This window comes from Oenanthe melanoleuca, chromosome 6 (genome assembly GCF_029582105.1).
Source record: "Oenanthe melanoleuca isolate GR-GAL-2019-014 chromosome 6, OMel1.0, whole genome shotgun sequence".
In the NCBI taxonomy this organism is placed as follows: domain Eukaryota; kingdom Metazoa; phylum Chordata; class Aves; order Passeriformes; family Muscicapidae; genus Oenanthe; species Oenanthe melanoleuca.
This window is the reverse complement of record NC_079340.1, coordinates 34,503,860-34,528,831: the sequence shown is the minus strand read 5'-3', so window position 1 is coordinate 34,528,831 and position 24,972 is coordinate 34,503,860. Positions and strand designations below refer to the sequence as shown.

General features: G+C 50.1%; 1 protein-coding gene across 2 annotated transcripts in view; it reads right to left on the bottom strand.

The window, feature by feature from the left end:
* The window catches only part of INPP5A (inositol polyphosphate-5-phosphatase A), a 166,317-nt gene extending 141,691 nt beyond the window's left edge, over positions 1–24,626 (bottom strand). For both annotated transcript variants that reach the window (XM_056494986.1, XM_056494987.1), the window contains exon 1: positions 24,463–24,626. In XM_056494986.1, the coding sequence (XP_056350961.1) occupies positions 24,463–24,537 (75 nt within the window). In that variant the 5' untranslated portion in view covers positions 24,538–24,626. The remainder of the gene's footprint in view (positions 1–24,462) is intronic.
* Between the last annotated feature and the right edge of the window lie 346 nt (positions 24,627–24,972).

Below are 24,972 nucleotides of genomic sequence, written 5' to 3'. Positions count from 1 at the left end.
AACCCCAGGGAGTTCAGCACACCAGTAAATACACAGAGATCTAATAAAAGTGTTTGACAGCAGAGGAGACAATGACAGCTGTTTACATCCTGTTCCACAAATAAAGGGCTAAGGGAGATACTTGGAAATTAATTGTAATTGGATCTAGAGTAGGTTTTCAGGATTGGTGGGTTTTCCTCCTCCTTGCTGCTATGCCAATTCCTGCAATAAATGCACCTTTGACCAAAGGCCCAAGAGCCCACAAAGCTGATTTTCAGCTTTACCCAGAGCTGCCCATGGGCAGCTGGAGCAGCCCCTGCACTGCTGGGTGTCACAGTGTCCCTGAGCAAAGGCAAAGGTTGGGGTTTGCTGCACACAGGCAGGATGGGGGAAACCACCCACCAGCAAACCAACTGAACTCAGGAAGCCCCAGCTGTCCCCTGTGTATTGTCACTGACATCTTGGTTACTCAGGAGAGGAATCCTTTCCCCTCTGCACCCTTGGGATGGCCCAGAACAGGGTTCAAGTGCTACAACTGCGCTTAACATGCCAGTGGCTACAAGAGCAAAAACTTATGAAGAAAATATCTAGATGATTCTTTATGGTAAAAATAAAGCATATAGAGAGAAACAGGAATATTCAAAACCATGGACAACTCAGAAGAAACAATTTAGAGAAAAAGTCCTGAAAGGAAAACAGTTTTGCCCAATTAATAAAACATTGCTGATGCAGCCTCAAGGAAGAGAAAGCACCAGAACTGATATATGCAACTGGAAATAACCACCCTCAATACTCCCTTAAGTTTCCACAAAAGCCATCAGACATCTGGCAGAGAGACAAGCTTAGAAAGAAATAAATTGGCAGAGATGTGTGCAGCCCTTTGTGAAGTGTTTCATCCAGGCAGCTTCAGCAGAAGCAAAATCTCAAATGAAATACACAGACACATTACTGCTGCTGTTAAAATAATGTACATTTACATCTGGCATTTATATTCATTTGGAAATCCAAATAAGCAGCAATACTGAAACAGGGATTTTTCGATGTCTGGAATGCTGGTATCTCCACAGATTTATTCTGAGTACATAAATCTTAGGGATTGTGTTTGGGCCCCAGTTCCAGAAAAGAGCCTGCTATTGTATTGTTGTTAGGTCCTTGGGCTCCTGTACATAAAATCTGGGTGTACAGTGAGTGTTTCTGATTTCATCAGAATACACCTCACAGTAATACAGCAGGGCTCAGTCCCCTTGTTACACTGCAAAAGCAAGCAAAAGTCCCAAACACAGGAGGTTTTGAAAGAGCATTTTATACTATAAAATGGAATTTTGGCAGCTTTCATGAAAAAAGGAAATAAAGAGTAAACACATGAGATGAAACAATAAATACATTCCAGAGTGATTTGTGCAACACTACATTAATTCCTGGGGTTCCTGCAGTGCCAGGGAGGAGCAGCAGCTCAGCACTGCTGGGAGGAGCAGGGGGCAGCAGGCACAGCTCCCCTCACCTGGCACAGGTGTGCTCCAAACCCTGCCAGAGCCAGCCCCTGGTTAATGGGGACATGGGGACAGCACAGCTCCCTCACCTGGCACAGGTGTGCTCCCAAACCCTGCCAGAGCCAGCCCCTGGTTAATGGGGACATGGGGACAGCACAGCTCCCCTCACCTGGCACAGGTGTGCTCCCAAACCCTGCCAGAGCCAGCCCCTGGTTAATGGGGACATGGGGACAGCACAGCTCCCCTCACCTGGCAGAGGTGTGCTCCAAACCCTGCCAGAGCCAGCCCCTGGTTAATGGGGACATGGGGACAGCACAGCTCCCTCACCTGGCACAGGTGTGCCTGAGCTGGGGCTCTGCCCACCCTGCACCCCTGCCCAGACCCTTCCTCACCCCTGCCCCAGATTTCACTGACTTGTAAAAGCCAGGCAAGTTGATAAAGTCAAGAGTTAATTAAATCAATTTTACTGCCAGTTATCTGCCATTCCAGGCTGGATTATTATTTGGTTAAAGTATGAGCAAGAAGGGTCTAAGAGCATCATTCCATATTTACAAAAGGGAGCATTTTCATTTTTTAATTACAAAAAACCCAGTTTCATTAGTATTTTTAAGGAGTTTCCTAGAAAACTCTGATAACTATAGATTACTTTTTTTTTTTAATTATTCATTTGCAGCTCCAACACAACCACAAAACTAGAGACAGTTTTCCTTCACCAGGCAAAATAAAACTCGTTCTTGTGCACATGAACTCTTCAGGGTTTCACTTTGCCTTTTCTGCCATTAACTTCAAAGTGGAACTCAGCTCTCCTGTGGGTGCGTTTCCACAGGAAATCCTGCCCCTTGTTCACTCTTATCCTTAAAGAGAACAGTTTCCTTTGGCTCGAGAGCGAGCAGCCTGCAGCCTGTGCCACAGTGAACGCAGCTCAACACTAAATATAGACTGTGAAGGAAGGAAACACCAGCAGACAGCAGCAGCAGGAGTGTCAGCCTGCACTGCTGATGAACACCCTGCTAGCACAGACCTGCACAACAGCCCACAGGGAGGCCACAGCTTCTCTTCAGCTGGGGGGAAAAACCACCACTGCTGAAAATCAACTTTAAAAATGCCCAAAGCAACAAAAGCCTGCAGGGATCAGAGAGGTGCCCTGGCAGCACTGCAGCCCCACAGCACCCTGCTCAGCTCTGAGAGCCTGTGTGTTCTTTTATTTTGGGAATGCCCACACTGCCCAGAGCCCAGCACACACTGCCCAGAGCCCAGCACACACTGCCCAGAGCCCAGCACACACTGCCCAGTGCTCCTGCTCACTGACCAGCCCACAGCTCCCCGGCAGTGAGACTCACTCATAAACCCCAAACAGCACCTCAGACTCTGAGAGCCTGTACATGGTTTTATTTTGGGAATGCCCACACTGCCCAGAGCCCAGCACGCACTGCCCAGAGCCCAGCACACACTGCCCAGTGCTCCTGCTCACTGCCCAGCCCACAGCTCCCTGGCAGTGAGACTCACTCAAACCCCAAGCAGCACCTCAGGCAGAGCCTGTGACACACAGTGCAGTAACTCCAGCTGTGTCCCCAGACCCTGCCCTGCTCCCAGGACAGGGGCACAGAGCAGCGCTGAGCCCAGATGGGATGCTGCAGCCCTGGGGCTGTTCCCACTCAAACACCTGTTGGGAAAGGAGATGCTGGAGCTTGCCAAAGCACCAGCTCCAACTGGGACACTCCCTCATCCCCAGTTCTGTGACACCCAAATGACAGCGAGGAGGGTGCCCTGGCACCCAGTGTGCCAGCACAGGCACTGCAGCCTCTGCCCCAACTGACTAACTACAGACACACACATGTATTTTATATATGCAAATGCATGTGAAAATGGTTCTAACTGTGAGGAATGCAGGAGTGCAGGGAGCTCAGCAGGCTGAAGCCAGCATACAAGGCTGTTGTTTGGGTACACAGCCTGTCCAATCCTCCCAAAGTTTTACAGTGTCCCCCGAAAGTTCTGTAGATTTCCACAAGGCTTTGTCCAGCAATAGAGCAAAAACATCTCCTGGCAAATCCAGTGTGAGAGCAATCAAGACAGGAAGCTTTGGCCAAAAACAAATAAACAAAGCAAGCAAGCAGGAGTCAGTTTCCCACTATTGACACAAAATGTCTTGGCGAGGCTGAGCAGGGCTTTACATGAAGTGAGGCAGCTTATCCTCAAAATAATGGAAAATGGACTAAATGAAGAGACAGGACAAGAGCAAAGACCTGTGACAGACTGAATGTGGGAGGCCAGACAGGGTCTGTGGGAGCACAGCCCAGACAAGGTGGGGAAACCTCCCCAGTCCCAGGGGCAAGGCAAGAACCTGAGCAAGGCAGCAGCAGGGCAGAAAGCTTCACACACAGAGAGCAGAACAAAAATGACAAGGCTTAGCAATATACAAACCCACAGGTAAAGGAACAACAACAAAAGAAAAAACAAATAAAAAATATGTACAACACCTAGAAGTGTTTCCCCCCAACTCATTAAATGGCACTTTGCTTTTCTACCCCATCTACAGCATTACTCACAAGACACAGCCAGGAACAGACAGTTGCAATTTAGAAGCTGCAGCTCCAGAATGTTTTTGCTCATTGTAACCATGTCCTGCTCAGATGAGAGAAGAGTGCAGCAAGAGAATTGCTGCACCCATTCCCCAGAGCTACTGAACTCCTCCCAGCCCACTGCACACACAGCCTGGCACACTGCACTGCTCACAGGAACCTGAAAACACGAGTCAGGTGTTCTTTAGGTATTACAGCCAGAAAACAAATGAGAAAGACTCAGATCTCCTGACCTCAGGTCTGTTGCCACAATTATAATATATAAGAATATACAGAATAAGCACATGCTTGAAAATCAAGCTGCAAGTCAGAGCATGCACTCTGGGACCTGCTTATCAGAAGGAGAAGTGTTCAGAGAAAATCACTCCCTTTGTTATACAATATTCACCATCCACTGCTGCTGCCAGGACAGACTGGAGGAACAGAGCAGAGACATCCTCAGCTGAAAAACCCTCTCCATGCCCAATCCCCCTGCAATCAGCAGTGAGGTGTGTCCCCAGGAAGGGAGGGACCCCAGGCTGGGGAGCAGCCTGCACTGCCCTGGGACACTGCAGCTGCTGTGATCCCTGTTCTGGGTGCCAGGGATTTCAAAAGCCAAGCACAAAATCCCACCTGACTAACACATTATGGACAGGTCTATCCAAGCAGGCTTGGTCCAGCACTAAACCAAATGTGTGGCATTGTGAAGGGTCAGTGGGAACCCCCCTGACCAGCAGGAACTCTACTGCAGCCAGAATCCATCCTGTGGCCGTGGCTCCAGAAACTCAAAGCCACTATGGAAAATATTGTATATTTAAACCTAACTATTCAGAGATATCCTGTTTGCAGTGAGGTAACACCTCTATTTTTCTCTGTCACAAGGAAGTGCACTTCACCTAGTATCAACATTCCTCATGGTGCTGGAATGGCTCTTTTCCTGTTTAGGAAAATGGGCTTCAGGCTTCAGTTAAACTCTGAGAAAAAGTAAGGACAACTTCAGTGACTTTTTCTCCATGACATTTTTTTCATTTTGAAACATCCCAAATGAATTGTGGGTTACACTGGGAAAAGCCACCTTGAGTTTGGTCACCTGAAGGAGATGGAGCTGCAGTGGGCTCACCACTGGCTGCCATGAGGATGCACCTGGGGACCACTGCAGGTGTGGGACACACAGGGACAGCTGCACAGGCTCTTTGTGCTGCTCTAGGAGAGCTCTGGAAGTAAATACTTACACTGAAATATGGTGATTTTATTTAAAAAGGATAAAACTGTCCTTAAATTCAGGATGGTGCCTCCCAAGAGAGCCACAGGCAGCAGGAGGAGGGGAACACAGCCAGCAGCTCAGGAGCCTCCACCTCAGCCCTGGGCATCCCCTCTGCACTGATTGCTGCTCTGTGCCACACTTCCCTGCACTGACAAACCAACACAATCCACAGCCCATTCCACAGGAAGAGAGTTATGGAAACTGTCAAAACCTACAGCAAATAATTCACCATCATGTTAGTTTAGTTTAAACAACAGCAACTGTTCCCAGCCTTGACAGGATTTCATTCTCAGCACTAAAGTGTTGGTGTCTCACCAATTCCAGCCCTCCTGGAAGAGCAGCAGTGCAGCACAGCCATGGCCCCCATGCCAGCAGTGTGCCACCAGTGTGTCACCAGCGTGCCACCAGTGTCACCAGTGTGCCACACAGAGCACAGCCTGGCCACAGCCAAAGTCCCCCCCAAAGCCCCTGACACACACAGGGACAAGGAGCAGGTTCCACAGGTGATCAACGCTGATCTAAACCTCAGATGCATGTGAGAAACAGAATTTCCTCCCTCAAAAAAGACCTGTACTGGGCTCCTGGAATACTTTCTATAGTCCTAAAGCAAAGTACAAGTGAGGGTACTTCACTCAGTGTTTTAGGGAAACAACTGAACAAGTGAAAATTCTCTTCCTGCCCTGTGCTTACGTACCCCACTGGATTTGGTTTCCCTCTTAAGTTTTCACACAGATATTTTCCATAGTAACACAAAATTTACTCAATTGCAGATAAAGGTTAATAAAACTAACTGGAATTATTTATCAATGCACCAGTTTTATATTTCTACTCAAAACTAAAAAGAAGGTTTGATACACTGGGATTAACTACATCCATCCCCATCCATTGTCCAACTTCAGAAGTCACCAATAACATCAAAACAGATGCTTCAAACATTCTCCCAAATTCCATAGCAACACATCAAGTTTTTTGCATTCCTTTTCCAGGGCTCAGGAGCTCATTTTTCACCCAGGTGTCCTGTGTGACAAGCACACTGTGGAGGTGCTGCCACTGAGCTGTGCCAGCTCACCTGCCTTGCCACTTACTCTATTTTCAGAGCAGAGAGCTCAAAGTGACAGGGCACAGCTTAGAACATGGAAAATAGAACAGACCTGCTCTTGTTTTCAACCATAACTGGCTGTCAGAGACCCTTAAAGGCACACCAAACATCTGACCCATGTTAGCTCCAGAATTTCCCTGGACATTCCCATTTGCAGTCTTTAACTACCAAGAGGATGTTAGCCAGTGATCAGACCAGAGAGCAGAACACAGAATGATGAAGCTGTGAGCTCTCCTGAGGGCTCTGGAGCCTGCCCTGGCTCTGAGTCTCCTCACCTGAACAGGTGTGGCTGCCTGTGCTGCCCCAGGGCCCCCAGCCCCAAACCAGGAATGTGACAGGGACTCAGAGCCAGAGGAAGAGGAGCTGGGTCCTGTGGAGCCAGGCAGTCCCCAGGGAGCAGGGACCTGGCTTTACCCACAGCCAGGGACAGCACAGCTCTGGGGCATCCTCAGCCAGAGCCTTTTGTGCAGCTTGACAGCCAGAAAACAGCCAGGGTGAGAACAGATTCCAGCTGGGGCTCCCTGGGCAGCACCAGCCTGGGCTTCTCCTGGCACGTCCCACAGCCGGGCTGCCAGTGAGGGACCCAGATCACACACCCCAGCTGGCACTCTCCAGCTGTAATCCCATTTACAGCCCAACCACAGGAGTGTACACGGGCAGACTCTCAAATCCCAGACACAGATAAAATTAGCCATGAATTAATTAACCCTGAGTCTAGCTACAGGCTGGTAGGAATGGTGCTCAGGGCCAGCACTGGTTCCAGCTACAGGCTGCAAATGCACTGAGCCCAAAGGAGCACTGTGCCTGTACATCTGTATGTGTGTGTGTATGTATGTATATATATGTATGTGTATATATATATATATGTATATATATATATATATATATATGTATGTATGTATGTATATAACACCTACACACATGGGGTGGGTGCTCACCTGTGGATCTCTGTCTGCTGTGAGGAATTAAAGTCCCTGAGGTGCAAACTCTGGCACTGGCAGGTTTCTGAGTGCCACTTCTTGCTGACAGCCCGTGGTGCTGCTGGGATTAATTAATGAATTAACACCGAGGGGACACAGCAACACCCTGCAGCTTGCAGGGCACTGCAGCAGAAACAAGTGTGTACCAAAACTAGCACTGCCAATACCGAGGGGAGATTTCACTGACTTGTAAAAGCCAGGCAAGTTGATAAAGTCAAAAGTTAATTAAATCCATTTTACTGCCAATTATCTGCCATTTCAGGCTGGATTATTATTTGGTTAAAGTACAAGCAAGAAGGGTCTAAGATCATCATTCCATATTTACAAAAGGGAGTATTTTCATTTTTTAATTATTAAAAACCCAGTTTCATTAGTATTTTTAAGGAGTTTCCTAGAAAACTCTGATAAGTATAGATTACTTCTTTTTTTTTAATTCTTCACTAGCAATTCCAACACAACCACAAAACTAGAGACAAAACCACTTCACTCAGTAGCCTGAAAACTCAGAGTCAAGGTCACTCAGGAAACACCCTCTAACTCCACCAGAGGTGATCCTGGAAGCAGCCCCAGGTTTCCAGAACAAATTGCAGTGTTGAAGGCAGTGCCTGCTCCTCAGAGCTCTTCAGTGGGGCTGAGACACACCAGCCATTAACAGGAAGAGAGAGAAAAGCATCATTGCTCCCCCTGGCCAAAGCTTCATCCACGGTAAACAGTTACAAACACTCACCTGCACAAAGCCTTGGTGTCCTCTGTACCTGGGCAAACATCTCATCAAGGTCTTACTTCCTTTCAGAAGGCTCAATCCCAAAACATTCCTTCCTATCAATTCTTGTTGGCAAAACAAAGAACAAAATCCTGATTTCTTCCCCTTACTGTTGAGAGGGGTGAGGCTGCTGGATCTTCTCTAGGAAAGCAGCAGGAGAGATACACTCCAGCCTCAGACAGGTATTAGCCCAAACTCGAGGGAGCCTGAACACTGCTCAAAACCAACAGGCACTTCCCAAAACCACTGCTACAAGCAGCACAAAAGTGCAAAGGCAGAGTTTTTAACTAAGTGTCAGATCTTGTAAGATATTAAACATTAAACAGGCATTTCCACCACAGGAAACAGAGCAAACATACCAATTAAATTAATTTTTATATATCAATAAAAATATTGAGGACTTGGTCTCCAAGTCCATTTTGGAGCTTTGGGAGCATTTTAACCTGCACCCCCCCGAATTATCCAAGGTACATGATTCCCCCAGAGACACCAAGCACTCAGTGGCCAGGCAAAGCCAGAACAGATGTGAACATCAGGCCAACAGCTCTGCCAGGCTGCAGAGCAGTGCACTGAACTCCATCCAGGAAACAGGGAAATGCCAGCCTGGAACAGCCCCAGCTGCAGCTTCTGGTGTTCCTTAGGGAGCATTAACCCCAAGCACTTCCCTGACTGACTTCAGACCTCAGGAAATGCTGAATTCCCTCTGAGTCTCAAACTCCTCAGCCTTACTAAGAGCAGGGAAGCAGCCAGCAGGCAGCTCACAATCCTGCTGTACATCACCTGAGCTGGACATGGATAAACCTGAGCTGCACACAGACCTGACCTGCACATATGGATAAACCTGAGCTGCACACACAAATAAACCTGAGCTGCACATATGGATAAACCTGAGCTGCACACACAAATAAACCTGAGCTGCACATATGGATAAACCCAGCCAAAGGCAGCACACAGCTGCTGCCCTGCACAGCTGGCCAGAGGATAAACCTGAGCTGCACATGGATGGACAAATCTGAGCTGCACACACACAAATCCGAGCTACACATGGATAAATAAACCTGAGCTGCACATGGATAGATAAACCCGAGCTGCACACATGGATGGATAAACCCGAGCTGCACACACACATAACCCAGCCAAAGGCAGCACACAGCTGCTGTCCTGCACAGCTGGCCAGAGGCACTGCAGGGACCCAGCACAGCTTGGGGAGGGATGCAAGGCACTGCAAGCCTGGGATCCATGCTCAAATCCAGAGTAGGGAAATCCTGAAAAGATTTTGCCAGTCCTGGTTTGGCCCCTCCACCTTCCCAGCTGCTGCAGCTCAAGCTAAAAATACTTTCCTTTCTAAAAACCCCTTTTCCATGGGAGGCAGAGCTGTGGTTACCACAGAGATGGCACCAGGCAGTCCCACAGATCTCCCACACCCCCAGCCCTGTGAGGAGCCCTGAAATAACTCCTGATTATAACTCCATGGGCAGCAGAGATCCATCACCCAGGGCTGCCAGCCTGCCTGCCCCACAGCACCACAGGAGGAAACTCCTTTTTCATGGAGCAAACACCCACAGAGAGCACTGCCTTGTATCCCAGGGAATTCCATAAAGCTCCACTTGAACTCATTCACACGAGATCTTGCCTAGGGACAATTAATCCTGATGGATGGGACATGTATTCAGAACTCATTCCATTGCCTATCTCAGCCCCACACAGCAATTGCTCAAAGCCAGGAATGCTGCAGGCTCCCCACAAACCCAGCAAGCCTTGGTGCTCATGATGCAAAGCTCAGCCTGCTCCCAGTCTTCCAAAGCCCAGAAGAAAATGTCACTGGGGTGCTTCTGAAAGATTTGTCCTATTTTAGTACAAGGCACTGAAAATTAGAGTTCTATTGCTCTTCTGCTAGGTGAACAGCAAGAAAAATGCTAAGAGAAAGGATGGTACAGTGTGAAAATGAGGACATGTACAAAAGAAGATATCTAGATAAAAAGAGAAAAAAATAATATTCCTGCATAGAAGACTTAACAAAAAACCATCCCAGATTAATACATTCTCTGCACAGCTTTGCAAAAAGCTTGGTATTCCAACCATCAGTAGGAGATATTGAAAGACCAGGCAACAGGATGGTTTTGAATTAAGAAACCACTAAATTTCCCAAGAACATCTTTAGTATAAAAAGCAAATGAATACAAAGCCATGGCCCTCAGCAGCTGAGTCTGGATATCCCAGGTCAGGTCAGGTCCCTCTGCATGTCCTCACAGCCAGTGACAGACACCCTCCACACAAGCCCTGAATTTTACAGAAGAAAGAATATTATCTCCATTTACTGGACCTGGTTTCAATTTACCCATTGATTTCAAAAGACTTTTAATCAGTCCAGTTTTAAGGATGTATATCAGTAACAAGAATGGCAACTATTCCAATTAATTAATCCAGTTTAAACATCATACTGTACATTTCCTCATCCAAAGGAAAAGGGGGAAATATGCAATCAGTCACATTATAAATTCTGTGAAGTCCAGATACACGAGATACTCCATGGACAGGAAAAAAGCAGGAGTTTGCCTTTAAGGAGCCAGTGCTGCCAAACCCTGAGCAATGTCTGGAGGAGGCTTCTCTGCTGACCCCAGGCTGGGAGCACTGGGGCTGCTCAGCTCAGGAAGAGAGGGACCCAAGCAGAGCTCAGAGCCCCTTCCAGTGCCAGGAGGGGCTCTGGGAGCTGGGGAGGGACTGGGATGAAGGACAGGGCATGGCTCCCACTGCCAGAGAGCAGATTCAGGGTGTTTAGGAGAAATCCTTCCGTGGCAGGGTGGGCAGGGCTGGCACAGGTGCCCAGAGCAGCTGTGGCTGCCCCAGGACATGTCCAAGGTCAGCTTTGGGGCAGTGCAGAGCCATGGGGTCCCTTCCATCCCACCCCTCCTGTGCCTCTGGGTGCAGGGCAGCCTAAAGCAGGGTCACAGTGCTGTGTGTGCCCCGAGTCCTGTCCCCTGGCACAGCACCACAGCCTCACCCAGGACACTGCAAACAGCCTTTCTCTCCTTGGCCTCCCGTGCTCCCCACAGTGCCACAAGCCCAGCAGCTACAGAGCCAAGCCTGGCTTAACCAGCAGCCAGAGCAGCCTTTAAATCCATCCTTGATGGAAATCTTCACATTCATCTCACACGTGATACCAACTAACAGTCAACTGTAGATTCTAAAATCCAGCAGCTCTGTTTCTGTGAGGTTCTCACTCCTGAATAATTTAAAACAGTCTGTCTCACTTTCTCTGTGTCTCTCTCTCCTTCCCCCACCCATGTCTCATTGCTGTCAGCCCATACAAACATTCTGCAACAGCTTTCAGAGTTCAGAAGGAACCACAACATCACAGCTGGCCTCTGATAAATGTCACCTACATTCCCATACACTGGCTGTGGAATTTTAAATCAAATATTTCTGTTCTCAGCAGATTAAATTGCTGAGGGAAAGCAGATGCCAGGAGAGCTGGAAGCACCATTGCCAAGGGCTCTGCAATGCCTGGGAGTTAATTAGGTGAGATAAGAATGAAGGTGACAGCATAAAGCAACCCACAGGCTGTGCTGCAAACCCAGGGCAGAACACTGAAGACGTGTAAAGCCTGTCTGCTGGCACACCTGAAACCAGGCTGAGCCCCAAAGCACATCAATAAAACATGCTGGGCTGGCACCTGAGAGCCAGCACAGGGAGCAGCTTGTGGGACAAGTCCAATGTGCTGCAGCCTTCCAGGAGAGGGACAGTCACCTGGGACAGCCCTCAGTAAAAGCCCTGCTGCCATCCCTCCTCCCTGCCAGGGAGACCTGCATCTCCAGCACACAGCCTGGCAGAGCCCCGGGGCTGTGCCCTGGCCTCCTGTGACCCGAGGAAAGGAAGGATCTGCTGGCAGGGCACTGCCCTAAGCAGGGCAGACAGAGGGGGGAAGCCAGAGGAAGGCTGGAAGAGAAAAAAAAAAAAAAAAAGAAGGAATCAGGTCCAATTGGATGAACACAAACTCTGAATGAAGGAGGCTGTTTCCTGCCCAGCAAATTCTATTGCACAAAATGCACCCCAGACACATCCCACTGTACCTGCCACAAAGCCTGCACCTGGAGCTTTGGCTGGCAGTAATTTCACTGCAGAATTCATCTCTTAGGATGCAGCATGTCCCAGGGACAGCTGCTGCTGAGGCCACTTTCTAAAGAGAAGGATTTATCAGAATTTCAGCCCTTTGGCACAAAAGGACATTTGTGGAAGATGAAAAAACCCCAAAATTTCAGTTTTTATCCTGCTAGGTATCTCCCTGCACTGGATTGCACTACAGAAATCCATGGGAAAAAGCTGCTGTGTAAGAGTTAGCAACCACTGCACCCTGCCAGTCCAAACCAGCCTCTGGCCAGTCCTCCTGTTTCACCAGGGGCACATCCTTGTTCCTGCCACTGCAGCCCTCACCTGAACACTCACTGCCCTCAGGAACATCCATGCACAGGATTGATGAAGGCAAACAAAATACAACCAAAACACTGCACCAGAGTGTCAAACTCTGTTTATCCCTTTTCAGAAGGCTGTCCAAGGAGACAGCTCAGGAAAAAAAAGAAAATAAAACGCAGCAGCACTTTCAGGCAGCTGCTAACTGCAGTCACAGCACTGGTGCCTGAGGATCAGCTGGAAATGCACATTATTTGCTGTAACTCAGAACATCAGGGAGAGGCCCCAGGAGCGTGGGAATGGGATGGCAGAATTTGAAACACACGTGGCCAGTGATGCAGTGAGATCATCTTCACACAATCACCTTTCCAGTCATTTCTACAATTTGAGAGTAAAAGTCATTTCAGTGAAAAAATGCATATTAATCCCTAACACATAAAGATCTCATCAAAACCTCATCAAACCAAAAAGATTTGCTAAGAACAGTTATTAATAGTTTGCCTGCCTGCTTTGATTATATTTGACATAGTTTCCATATGGAAACTTTCACTAAATTTCAGCAAGAGCTTTACTTTGTTTAAAACATCAGTCCATCTAACATAATAAATATTTGCAGATATAGGAAAACATCACCTTTGTGGGTTATCCTTATGCAGAAGGGTGAGAGAATTCACAGTTTCACTGCAGTGTTTCCTACTTCCCTCCTGAATAATGCACAGCTTATCCTCCAACCCAATCCTCAATTTCACTCTGAATACACCTACTCTGGCTTCACTGCTTGTATTTGTGGAAAATCCTGTTTGTTTTCTTTGCACCAAGAGGCTTGAGGGCTCACTGAAGTTATTTACATAGATAAACCTTATGAAATCTCCCATTAAAAAAATTACTGGATGTAACAGCATCATGTTAATCAGCCAATAAAAAAAATTAAATAGAGCTGATAAACCAGTGAGACCAGATACTAGTCCTGTCATCTTTCCTTTCCTGTCTTCCTTTGTACACAACCACAGTTTTTCTGCAATATTTAATGAAAAGCCACTAATTTATGCAAGATGTGGAGCAGCCATGTTAAGGTCAAAACCTGCATAAATAATTTCACATCATTGTCACTGAGCTCACTCTAACACTCAAAGCACCAAGGTGTGATGCTCTCAGGGATCAGTCAGGTCAGCAGCTGGGCCACCCAGGCTGAGCCCAGAGCCCCAGCACAGCCCTGGTACCCAGTGCCAGGGTGACAGGAGCACCCAGGGCTCAGCACTGGCATCAGCAGGAGCACAGGAACCCACACAGCCTTGGACAGAATCATCTGTACAACTGTGAGGGTCAGCAGCTCAAAACACGGAATCCATGACCTGAGGACTGCACTCTCACCTTGCTGCTCACTAAACACAGAGATGTGACAGTTCATCTCCCTGACAGGCAGGAGGGGCTGACAGCAGCACGAGAGACACACATTGCTGCAACAAAGCAACTGAAAAACCATCCTAAAGGAAGAGTACAGCAGTTGGGCTTGGGGCTTTTACCCTGAGCTATCTGTCAGGTTTAAAAACGAGCAGAGTATTAAACTTGGTTTATCTTGAAAATAACACATTCTGCTTGACAAATTTAAAAAAGGTCTATTCTAGACATGCTAGTCCTAAACACTGTTGAACTACCAAAACTAGCAGTTACTTGGTAAAAATCCAGGAGCTGGCATGTTTTCATTTCCCTGCTATCTCCAGTGCTCCGTGATGGAGCTGCAGAGCTCTGGGCTCACCCTCTGCTCCCAGCAGCTTCCCCCAAGAAGGGCTGTGCTCACAAAGTCACTGCTGGGAATGTCTGGCTGAGTGAAGAGCAGTGACTTGAGAAAAAAAACTAAAAAAATCCAGTTCACGGATGGCACACAGGGCTGGAGATTGAAGGGGGCCTCGCCAAGCAAGGACAGCAGACACATTTCAAAAAACATTAAATTACACAAAATTAGGTAGAGCAGAAATTGCACATTGCCTCCTTTTCCTTGAGGTCAAACCCAATGCAGCTGTTTGCAAAGAACACTCAGAGAAGTAAACAAGATGCAGTGATAAATTCCAGTGAAAGTTGGAAACACTGCTCAGGGAAAGCAGCACAGTTCTGCTCATGCCTTGTTCGGGCTCTGCAGTTTATTAGAGGAGCCAACGTCAGGCAGTCTGGAGAGAGGACACCCCAGAGAGCTCTGCCCCTCAACAGCACAGCAGCTAACAGGGGACTCATTAACTAACTGATCAATTAACGTGCAAACAAGCAGCAGCAGAGCACGGCCACTGCTGATGGGGCAGCACTCCCTGGAGCAATCTCGCCTCCATTCCTGCCTGCAGCAGGGGGAAGGAGCAGCACAGAGCAGCCAGGCTCTGTAAGGCCGAGCAAGGCAGCAGCAGGAGCCCAGACTGGGCTCACACGGCACACTGAGCTCTGCTCACAGCTCTGCTCACGCCACGTCCTCTGGCATCTCTGTGTACTTTTTCCACAAGGTAAGACACTCTCTGTACTCCAGGTTCTGCACCAGGCACCGAAGTTTAGTGGGGTTTTACAAACAGTTTGTTTTCCCATATTGAAACCTTGTCTCCCCAGTACACACTATCATTTACAATGCATTTATACTGCCAGGTGTACCTGGGCTCTCCAGGCACCATAACGTTAATTAATCACAAATACTACCTGAGCCCAGTTCACTCTTTGCTCCTGTTTGAGATCCCTGAACAGCCAGCACATCCTGCAATATACTACAGAATATTGATGCACAGAGACTTTGTTTGACTTTCAGCTGCCCAGGAAACCACCAGGAGCGGGGGAGTGCCCTGACCATGGAGACCTGGAACCACGGAACCCGTGTTCCACATCCCATCCCATCCCCAGAGCCATGGAACCTCTGTTCCACATCCCATCCCCATCCCATCCCCATGGAACCCGTGTTCCACATCCCATCCCATCCTCATGGAGCTCCTGTTCCACATCCCATCCCATCCCATCCCATCCCATCCCCATGGAACCCGTGTTCCACATACCATCCCATCCCCATCCCCATCACCACGGAACCCGTGTTCCACATCCCATCCAATCCCCATCACCATGGAGCTCCTGTTCCACATCCCATCCCCATGGAGCTCCTGTTCCACATCCCATCCCATCCCCATGGAGCTCCTGTTCCAGACTCCTCCCGGTCCTGCCGGGACAGCCCAGCGCTGTGCATGGCACGGGCACTGAACAAACACGTGCACCAACAGGAACACTCTCTTTTCCCTCTATCCCGTGGTGTCTGTTCCCAGCTCCCAGCACAGCTGTTGGGACCAATCATGCTCCAGGCCAAACCCAGCAATGCTGCAAACACGGGTAAATCTGGAATAATGGTACAAGTGCAGCAGTTCCTCTGCTTTGGAATCGCTTCCCAGCACATTCTGCAGCTCCATTTTGGGGTAAATGCCACACCAGCTGCCAGCAAGCCCTGCAGATCCACTGCCTCACTGTCCCAGGCACTTGGAATGCTCTCCTGGCTCTTTCCCACTCCTAAAGTAATTGGGAACAGGGAATTTATTTGCTACTGAAACGTCAACAGAAAAGCAAACAAACAAAACCCATCAGAGCTGCGAGCCTGACATGGAGATTCCTGTTCCCACACACTAAGAGGGCACGAGGAAACTTTCACAATATTTAGAGACTTTACAAGCTGACAGACAACATGCATGGTTTTCCTCCAGTTTTTAGGAAAGCATGCACACAATCCAGTTCCTGGACCAGTCACTCTGCAAAGCATCTGGAAATGCTCCACACCCACAACAAAGGCAGATAAGGGAACGAGGATTTGCCACAAAACAATGAACACAGAAATATGCTGTCATCCCTAGCAGGTGCTGGAAATGCAGGCAATGGCATCAGCAGCAAAGAAATCCAAGGGAAAAACGTGCAGAGTCTGGTAGAGTCCCCAAGAGCTCAGTCTGCCCAGCTGGCTCCCCAGCACCTCCAGCAATGGACACACCACAATCCCTGGCATTTCCTGATGGGCCTTCCCTGCACTGCTCCCACCCTCACCTGTCTAACAGGCACTTCCATCAAACAACACAATGTTCACAGAAGTTCATTCTTTTTAAGAAACACAGTCAAGTCTTGCACTGAGATTCATCTGTTTATCAAGGATTCTCCCTTCACCTGACTGACAAGTTCTGCCTTCATCCACGCTGGCAGACAGCTTTCTGTAACACTCAGTGACAGTAACAGCCTGCAAGAACAGGCAGGTCCACAACATCCTTATAATTCAGGAAAAAGTGGGAAGAACTACAGATCTTTCTTTTCTGGTATCAGTAGAAGGTGCACAATGGTCACAAATAACAAATACTTTGATATTTAGTAAGGAGAGCTGAGGAGAAGGGGTTTGTTCCCTTTTTGCTAAAAGGCTGTCCCACAAGACAAATGAGAACTGGCTTCAGAGCCTGGTGAGCAGTGGAGCCCAGAAAAACAACACTGCCAGCTCATGAAAATAAACTTGTTTTAGCAGAAGATTTTTGGGTCACATCCAGTTCTCTGAAGTGTGTGGGTTGATCCCATCACACTGTCCCACCCAGTTCTTGACTTCATGTGCCTGGCGGCATTTGGAGTTAAAAATAAACATAAAAAATACCCAAACAGTTTTTCAATTTATTCCTCCAATAAAAAGCACAATAAGAATTCTAGATCAAAAGTTTCTCTCTGAACACATGGTTTTTAAAAACATCTTGAAGGTTTTTAGGTCAGGGACACAACCAACCAATGCTCTTGTCAAAGGGAACCTTTTTTGTGCAAATGTGCTGCAGTGCTGGACCCAGTGACAGCTGTCTGCCCAGGAGTGCACAGAAAGGTCTTCTCTGCCAGAGGGTCTGAGAACAGCACAAATTCTGTCCTTAAATAAAAATCCTGAAGCAATTTAAACAGAGCCAATGCTGGCTGATGGTGTTTCATGAGTACAGACTTTGTTCAAGTGATTTCTGTACCATTTCTTTTCATATTCACTTGACACAGAGCTCAGCATACAGCTCTGAGCTGCTCCTACAGGAAAACGGGTTTTGCTTTTCCAGAAGGATTGGTAAAGCCTCTAAACTTGGAGAGATTTCCACACCAAGAAAACACAAAGCTTCAAAACCAGCTCCCACCACACACTTTAAAGGCTTTAGTGAAAGAATTCAGAATAGGTGCTACTCCCAATGCTGTGTGCTCTCACTGTTCACCCACCCCAGTGCACACAGTGCCTTGCCAACACATTCAAGCATTCCAGGACAATTAAAAACTTCTTTTCAAGAGTGCAGTGGGAAATGGAAAGCGAGGAGTGAACATGTAGAGGCAGCTCTACCCCAGGCAGAGTACACCAAACAGGTTTTGGTGCTGGGCTCCCATGGCACCAGAGGCTGTGAGAATGAGAGCAAGGCCTGTACCAAGGGGCAGGTTTGAGAGAAGGTGACGTTATCCACATCCTGTAAACACTGTCTGTCACCTCAGCAGAGCACAGAGCATCTTTCCCTGCTGCTGCTCACTCCCACAGCCACGGGGAGCTGGTTTTGCCCTGAGCTGCTCAAGCCAAGAAGCTCAGAGAGGCAGGAGGCTCACACAGCTCTGGTTACCTGAGCCTTGGCCAGGGGTGTCTCCAGAAGGGCAGGGTGCTGCCTGCCCACACAGGCTGTGCTGCTCTGCTCTCTGCAGCACAGCCCAGGGAACAGCCATTGCCAGCTCCTGTCTGCACAGCTGCTCCAGCTGCAGGGCCCTGCTCACCTGCCATCACTGCACCAGCTCCAGCTCACACCCTCCAGACATCCTTCCAAATCCTCCAAACTGCTCCCTCTGGGCAGGGATGCTGTGCTGCAGCCTGAGCATGGCAGTGCCCCGGGGAGGGGAGCTGTCCAGGGACCTCTTGGGGATGCTCTGGCTGAATGCAAACTGAGCCCTGACTTCCAGGGCCAGCCCAGCACTCCCACCACTCCTCCTGGAACTCACCTTTTTCCCTGAAGGCAGGTGTTTTTAACCCAGGCTGTTTTGAGGGTTGGACAGTCCTGGGCAATTGCAGGATTTGGCAAGGAACAGAGGTGGGAGAGCTTTTCACCAACTGGGGAAACAGCACAAGAAAAGACCAGAAGCTGCTTTACTGTGGACAAACCAAAACCTGAAGGGAAAATCCTTCCACTGACAATGCACAAGGGAAAGGAAAGCTGTACATGTGGTACTTGTAACCACATCCCTGAGCCTTGGGTCCTGTGAATCACAGCCCAGGGGGCTCAGCTGGGCTGCAGGGTGAGGAGCACACAGGTACCAGGGACAGTCACAGGTGCCAGGGACAGTCACAGCCAGGTGTCAGGGACAGCCACACACAGGTGCCAGGGACAGTCACAGCCAGGTGCCAGGGACAGCCACACACAGGTGCCAGGGACAGCCACAGCCCAGGGGGCTCAGCTGAGCTGCAGGGTGAGGAGCACACAGGTACCAGGGACAGTCACACACAGGTGCCAGGGACAGCCACAGCCCAGGGGGCTCAGCTGAGCTGCAGGGTGACAGTCACAGCCCAGAGTTCTCAGCTGTGCTGCAGGGTGACAAACATCTCTGTGTCAGTGACACAGCCCAGGAGCTGCTGGAACCCCCCCAGGGTACCAGGAGAGAACAAACCCTGTGACACCAGCACAGGTGAACTGCCTTCCTCAGCTTTACTGTTCTGTCTCAAGGATATCGTTTGTTACAGCTGACTGACTCATGGAGATGAGTGCTTAACGACTTGAAGACATTAATGAAAAACCATCAATTATATCTGACTCCAAATATCATACAAGAACAATGAACACTTTTGTTTGCTTCACTACATGCTGTAACTTCAGGTTTTGCCAATAGCAGGAAAAGTTAGAAATTAAAGTGATTAAATAAAATATTTACATTTTAAAATTGTGTGCAAATACTGATAGTAGTGCTAAGAGTGTTGAATAACTACTACACACCATTGGAAGAAAAGAAGCCAAAGTAATATTTTACTTTTAATACTTGCTCTTCCCCAGAATAATGATTATTGTACTTAATGTGACCTTCTCCACAATATGAGAAATAACATGTTTCCATGGGAATTCCATGCAGGGGAAGATGCCACTTCAGTAATGGAGATGCCAGAAGGACTAAAGGGCTCTGACAGGCCATTCAAGCAGCCACTGAAGTCAGAGGGTTCTGCTTTCCCAAGACCACTTCCTGTTCTCCACAAAGAATAAAATACAGAGAATATGGAATAAATATTAACCTACACTAACACAGATGTGTTTTGAGAGCTTCCCACACTAAAAGGCTACAACTGGCTTGTATCACACCTGGCTGCCTGACTTGTTCTCTTTTTTCCTTCCAATTCCAGTAAGGGTTTGGGGGCAGAGGACAGGGCAAAGCTACAGCCAGAGTGGCTGACCCTGTGCAGGGTGGTGGAGACTTTCCAGAGCCACACCTAAAGCAGTTTGTCTTCCAAGGTCCTTCAGTCCCTGATTTCCTCTTCCCACTCAGCTGCCCAGAGCCCCAGCACTGAGTACAGGCAGCAGGGAGGGATTTAAACCAAAATCCTTCCCACAGCATCACACTGCAGGGCACACAGAGCCAGGGACACTCCAAAGTTCCAGCTCCTGCACAGGAGTCAAACGGGAAAACCTCCTGAAACACAACAAACACGAGTATGGCAGAAACTGAAAGGAAAACACTCGAGAGTGCCACAGAAAACCAAACAAACAGACGGCAGCAACAAGACTTAGGAAACTAACGTGGCCCCTCCCACAACAGCAAAAAAACAAACCCAGAAAGCAGAGCCGGAAAGGAGCAGAAACTAGAAAGCACAGAGTGCAGAGGCAGACAAAGAGAAGCTGGTGTTTGCTCATTCCTGCAGCTCCCATCGCAGAGAACACTGGAAAACCCTCGTCCCTGGCCGGCTGTGCCACTGCTCCGGAGCACACAGCCCCGGGCTGTGCACACTGCAGAGACCAGGCAATCACCTGGGCTGGGTGACACCACCTCACCTGCACTGCCCGGCTGCTCCCCTCCCACTCCAGCCAGCACCAGCACTGCCGGCCCGTGCCTCAGCTCAACAACTTTAGACAAGTCACAATGAATCAAACATCCCCTTTCACTCAATCTCATAGCTGTAATTTCAACATGCTACTCTAAATGCTTATTCAGAAATCAAAAGCCCAGCTAAATACATTTCCCATCCTAACACATTTGAAACGTTCCACAAAATTCAAATATTTATTCATGGGGAAAAAAATAGAGAAAAACAAAATGAAAGCCAAAAAACCTTTTATAGTTATCAGCTAATACCAATACAGATGTCCAATACCAAAACAAACTTACACCCACTGCTTCAGAATCAGAAAATCAGCATCAGACATGATAAACAGAGACTGCACTGTGATCACCACCCATCAGAAAGGCAGGCTGCTTTGAAAAATTGTTATGGGAACTATTTCTACTTCAAATTCAATTGATAGACTTCAGCTTCTAACAGAAGAATACTTCAGGTTCATACTCAGAATTAAAGAATAAATTATTCATAATAACAGTACAAACAGGGTGTGAAAGAGGCAGCTCCATCCCTGCCCTGTGTGCTGTGTGGAAAGGGACACACTCACCCAGATGGGGAGCTGAAGGCCACCCTGGCAGCTCAGAGCTCAGTGCCACACCAGGGCCAGGACAGGGGCACAGGCAGGGAGCAGTGCTGGGAGTCCCCACAGCCCTGGGCACCTCTCCCTCCTTCTCTTCTCACTAATACAGTGACAGGCTCTGGTAAGCTTTTACCTGCCTTGGCATCACTGCACACCTGTTCTGACAACTTAGGAATTGCACACATCCAGAGCACGAAGGTGGGAGGGTTTTGGAAGCTCTGACCCGATTTAGGCTCACACACTGCAATTTCAAAGACAGCTGGAACAAAGGAACTGTTTTCCAACCCAGGGGGAAATGTCAGAACCTGCACAGGTATGGCTGCTGGGCATTCAGAAATCCTTTCCCTGAAGACCTTCATGGAGACTCTGAACCAAAGATTGGCAAAGTCACCTGGAGTCAGACCTGGCTGACTGTGACACCAGGGAGCTTGTCCAGTGTTTGAGCCTGCGCCCAGACACACAGCACAGGGCAACAGGACTGGCAGCCCCAGCAGCAGGACTGCAGATTCTGCACCTGCCCCAGGAGCAGCCACAGCTCCTGTCTGCACTGGCCACGAGCTGAGGGAACCTTTCTCCAGGGCCTGGCACAGGAGAAACAGCAGCACTGTCCAGAGACAGCTGAGCAGAATGAAGGGGACTAGCAGACTGGAAAAACCCATAAATTAAGGACATAAATTAAACCCCTGTACAGCAAAAGCAGCACAGTGCCAGGCAAATGGGTTCTGTGCCCACCACAGCACTCAGCTCATTGCAGGGTACACGTGAAATCCTGTCCATGCAGAGAGAGGAGGCAAGGAAGTGAGGAATCAGGGAGGGAGAGAAAGAGGGAGGAGAGGGGATCACAGGTTGGGACTTTTAAATATCATCTAATTGAACTCCCCTGCCACAGGCAGGGGCATCAGAAGAGAGGGAAGAGAGAGAGTGACTCATGGGTAGCCTGAGCTCCATCTTCTTTTACTGTGTATGCTGTAACAAAACCAGGAAATGCTCCTATAGGAAGAAAAGCATTAAATAAATGCTTAAGTAAACACAAAGATACCAAAAATCATACACATTTATATTCATGAGATGCACATATTCATGTAACTTGGAAGAATATTTGAAGATCTAATACACCACTAACATTTTTAATGAAGCAGCAAAACTACTAGAGGAAAGAAAAGAACCCAGCTCAGTCCCTCTTCACTTTGCCATGTTTATTCATGAGCTCCCAGGTCATCACTGCAACAGGCAATTAGTGAATGGGGATGGCTGGCAGGAGAAACTCATGTGTTATCATAACCTGCTTCTGGCAACCAGAGAGCAAAAAAAGCTATTTTCTCCTCTTTGTAAAGTACAGGCAGGTCAGCAACACCACAGATCTAGGAAAGACAGTTCCACCAGGCAAAGGAGCTATAATATATATATATAACATTATATATACATACATACATATATACATATATATATATATATATATACATACATACATATATATATATATATATATATATATATATATATATATATATAATTTAAAGCTATAAAATGCTGGTCTCAAGAGCACTTGCACACAAAGTGCTGACACAAAGCACACCTGGAGTGCAAACCATGGTGCTGCCCCACAGCAGCACTCAGGGAACAGCTGGAGAGGGACAGGCAGAGCAGCCTGTCACAGGGGCCCTGCCCGGAGCTCCAGCTGGGAACACTGGTGGGAACGCTGCCCAGGCAGGTGGGACCCCACGGGGGGCAGCAGGGCTGTGTCAGGGTGGGCACCTGCCCTGGCACTGCCCTGTGCAGCACTCACTGCTACCCTGCCGCCAGGTCAGGCACACCCGACCCAGAGTGCAGCCTGTAATTACACATCACCCACTGACAGCAGAAATAGAAAACCAGAGCTAAGGGATGGCCAGTGGCTTTCCAGCCCAGCTCTGACATCAAAGCAAGTCCTTGTCCGGGACTGAAATCATTCCAGTCACAGCACAGAAACACCTTCCTCGACGGCAGGGGAAGGGCCAGCAGCGGAGCAGCACTGACAGCTCCCACACACAGCCCGAGAGCCTAGTCCCCAGCCCGGTTCGTGTCACCCTTCCTGCCCCCAGGTGCAGCAGAGCAACCCCCGGAGCCCGGCCAGGAGGCACCCGGGCTCACCACAGCCACAGCCGTGCAGAGCAGCCCTCCCATTCCCCACCGCGGAGACACCGAGCCAAACACGCCGGTTGTGCCGCCAGAGAAAACCCAATTTCTCACGGCAAGTCTGTTCAGAACTGAAGCGTGGTCCCTGTGGCACAGGGATAGCGAGAGGGGCAGCAGGGAGCGGCCGGGGCTGGCAGGGATCCCACCGCCGGGCTCAGGGGTGACAAGCTCGGTGACACCGACGTGTCACCCCTGGGCTGCAGCCCCAGGGCAGGGAAAAGGCAGGAGCCACCTGCTGAAACCCCGCGGAACACGCCGGCATCACATACTGTGTGTGCCCAAGGCCACAGCCATGAAAATCACTAGAAATGAACATTTTCACAGCGCTCATTGAATACAAAGTGGCACGCTTAAGTGTGAAACTAAGTGGTGACAACAGTAAAAGGCAACTTAATTTCTTGGACTACAGCTGTTACAATCCCAGTGGGAACCGTCAGAAAGTGACAAAAAGCAAAGCAGACTCTGCAGACCAGAGCAAGCGGCCCCTGGTCGCTGCACCCCGGGGCTCCGTGCGCCGGGCTCTGAGCAAAGCCCGTCCTAAGCCACAGAGCGAGCCTGGACCCCACTGCGGCCAGATGTGCCTCACTTCATCAGAGCAAACCCGGGACAGCTCCCCGCCCTGCTCGGCCCGGGGCTCGGAGCGGCTCGGGGGCAGTGTCGGGCTGCGGGCCGGGCCACGGCCGGAGCCCCGCACCGAACCGAACCGGACCGGACCGGACCGAGCGCTCCCCGCGCCCGCGGCGGCTCGTGCCCCGTCTGCCGGGATGAGGAACGCTCCCGAGCTTTGCACTCGCAGCACCCCGCACACAAATTACGCCGCATTTCGGTGTCACACCGTGCCCGCGGCCGGGGAGGAGCGCCGGGAGGCGGGCAGGGCGCTCCGGGCGGTGTCACACGGTGTCACCGCGGGGACAGGGCACGGCAGCGGCGCTCCCAGGGCTGTGCCACCGCCCCGGGCTCGGCGGAGAGCCCCGGCCCCGGGATCCGGCAGAGATCCTCGGCCCCGGGAGGCGCGGGCACGGCCGGGACGGCACCGGGCCCCGCAGCCCCGCGCTCGGGGCGGCAGCCGCGCCCGCGGAGCCCCCGGTGTCCCGGTACTCACATCGTCGAAGAGCGAGCCGACGTTGGCGGTGACCAGGAGCACCCCGGCGCCGGCCGCCGCCGCCTTCCCCGCCATGGCGCGGGCGGAAGCGCGGCCGGGAGCGGCGGCGCTGCGGGGAGCCCGGGGGCGGGCGCGGGGCGCTGCGGCGAGCGGGGCGCCGGGCCCGCCCCGTCAGCGCGGCGAGAGCTCCCGGCGCGGGCAGCCCGCGAACATCCGCGCCCCGCGGGGCCGCGGCTCAGCGCTCGCCCGCCGCCGCGCTGCTGCTGCTGCTGCTGCTGCCGGGACGGCTCCCGCCGGCGGAGGCTGGCGCCGGGCCGCGGCGCATGGCAGGGCGGCGGTGCCGGCGGGGCGCTGCGCTGCGGGCCGTGCGGGGCTCGGCGGGGCCGGTGGCCGGGGCGGGTCCGGGCGCTCCGCGGTGCCGCCGCCGCTCCCGGCTGTGCGGGCGGGCGGGCGCGCCGGGATAGCGCTCTGCGCGCGCGACGTCACGGCCGCCTCGCGCCGCTCTTAAAA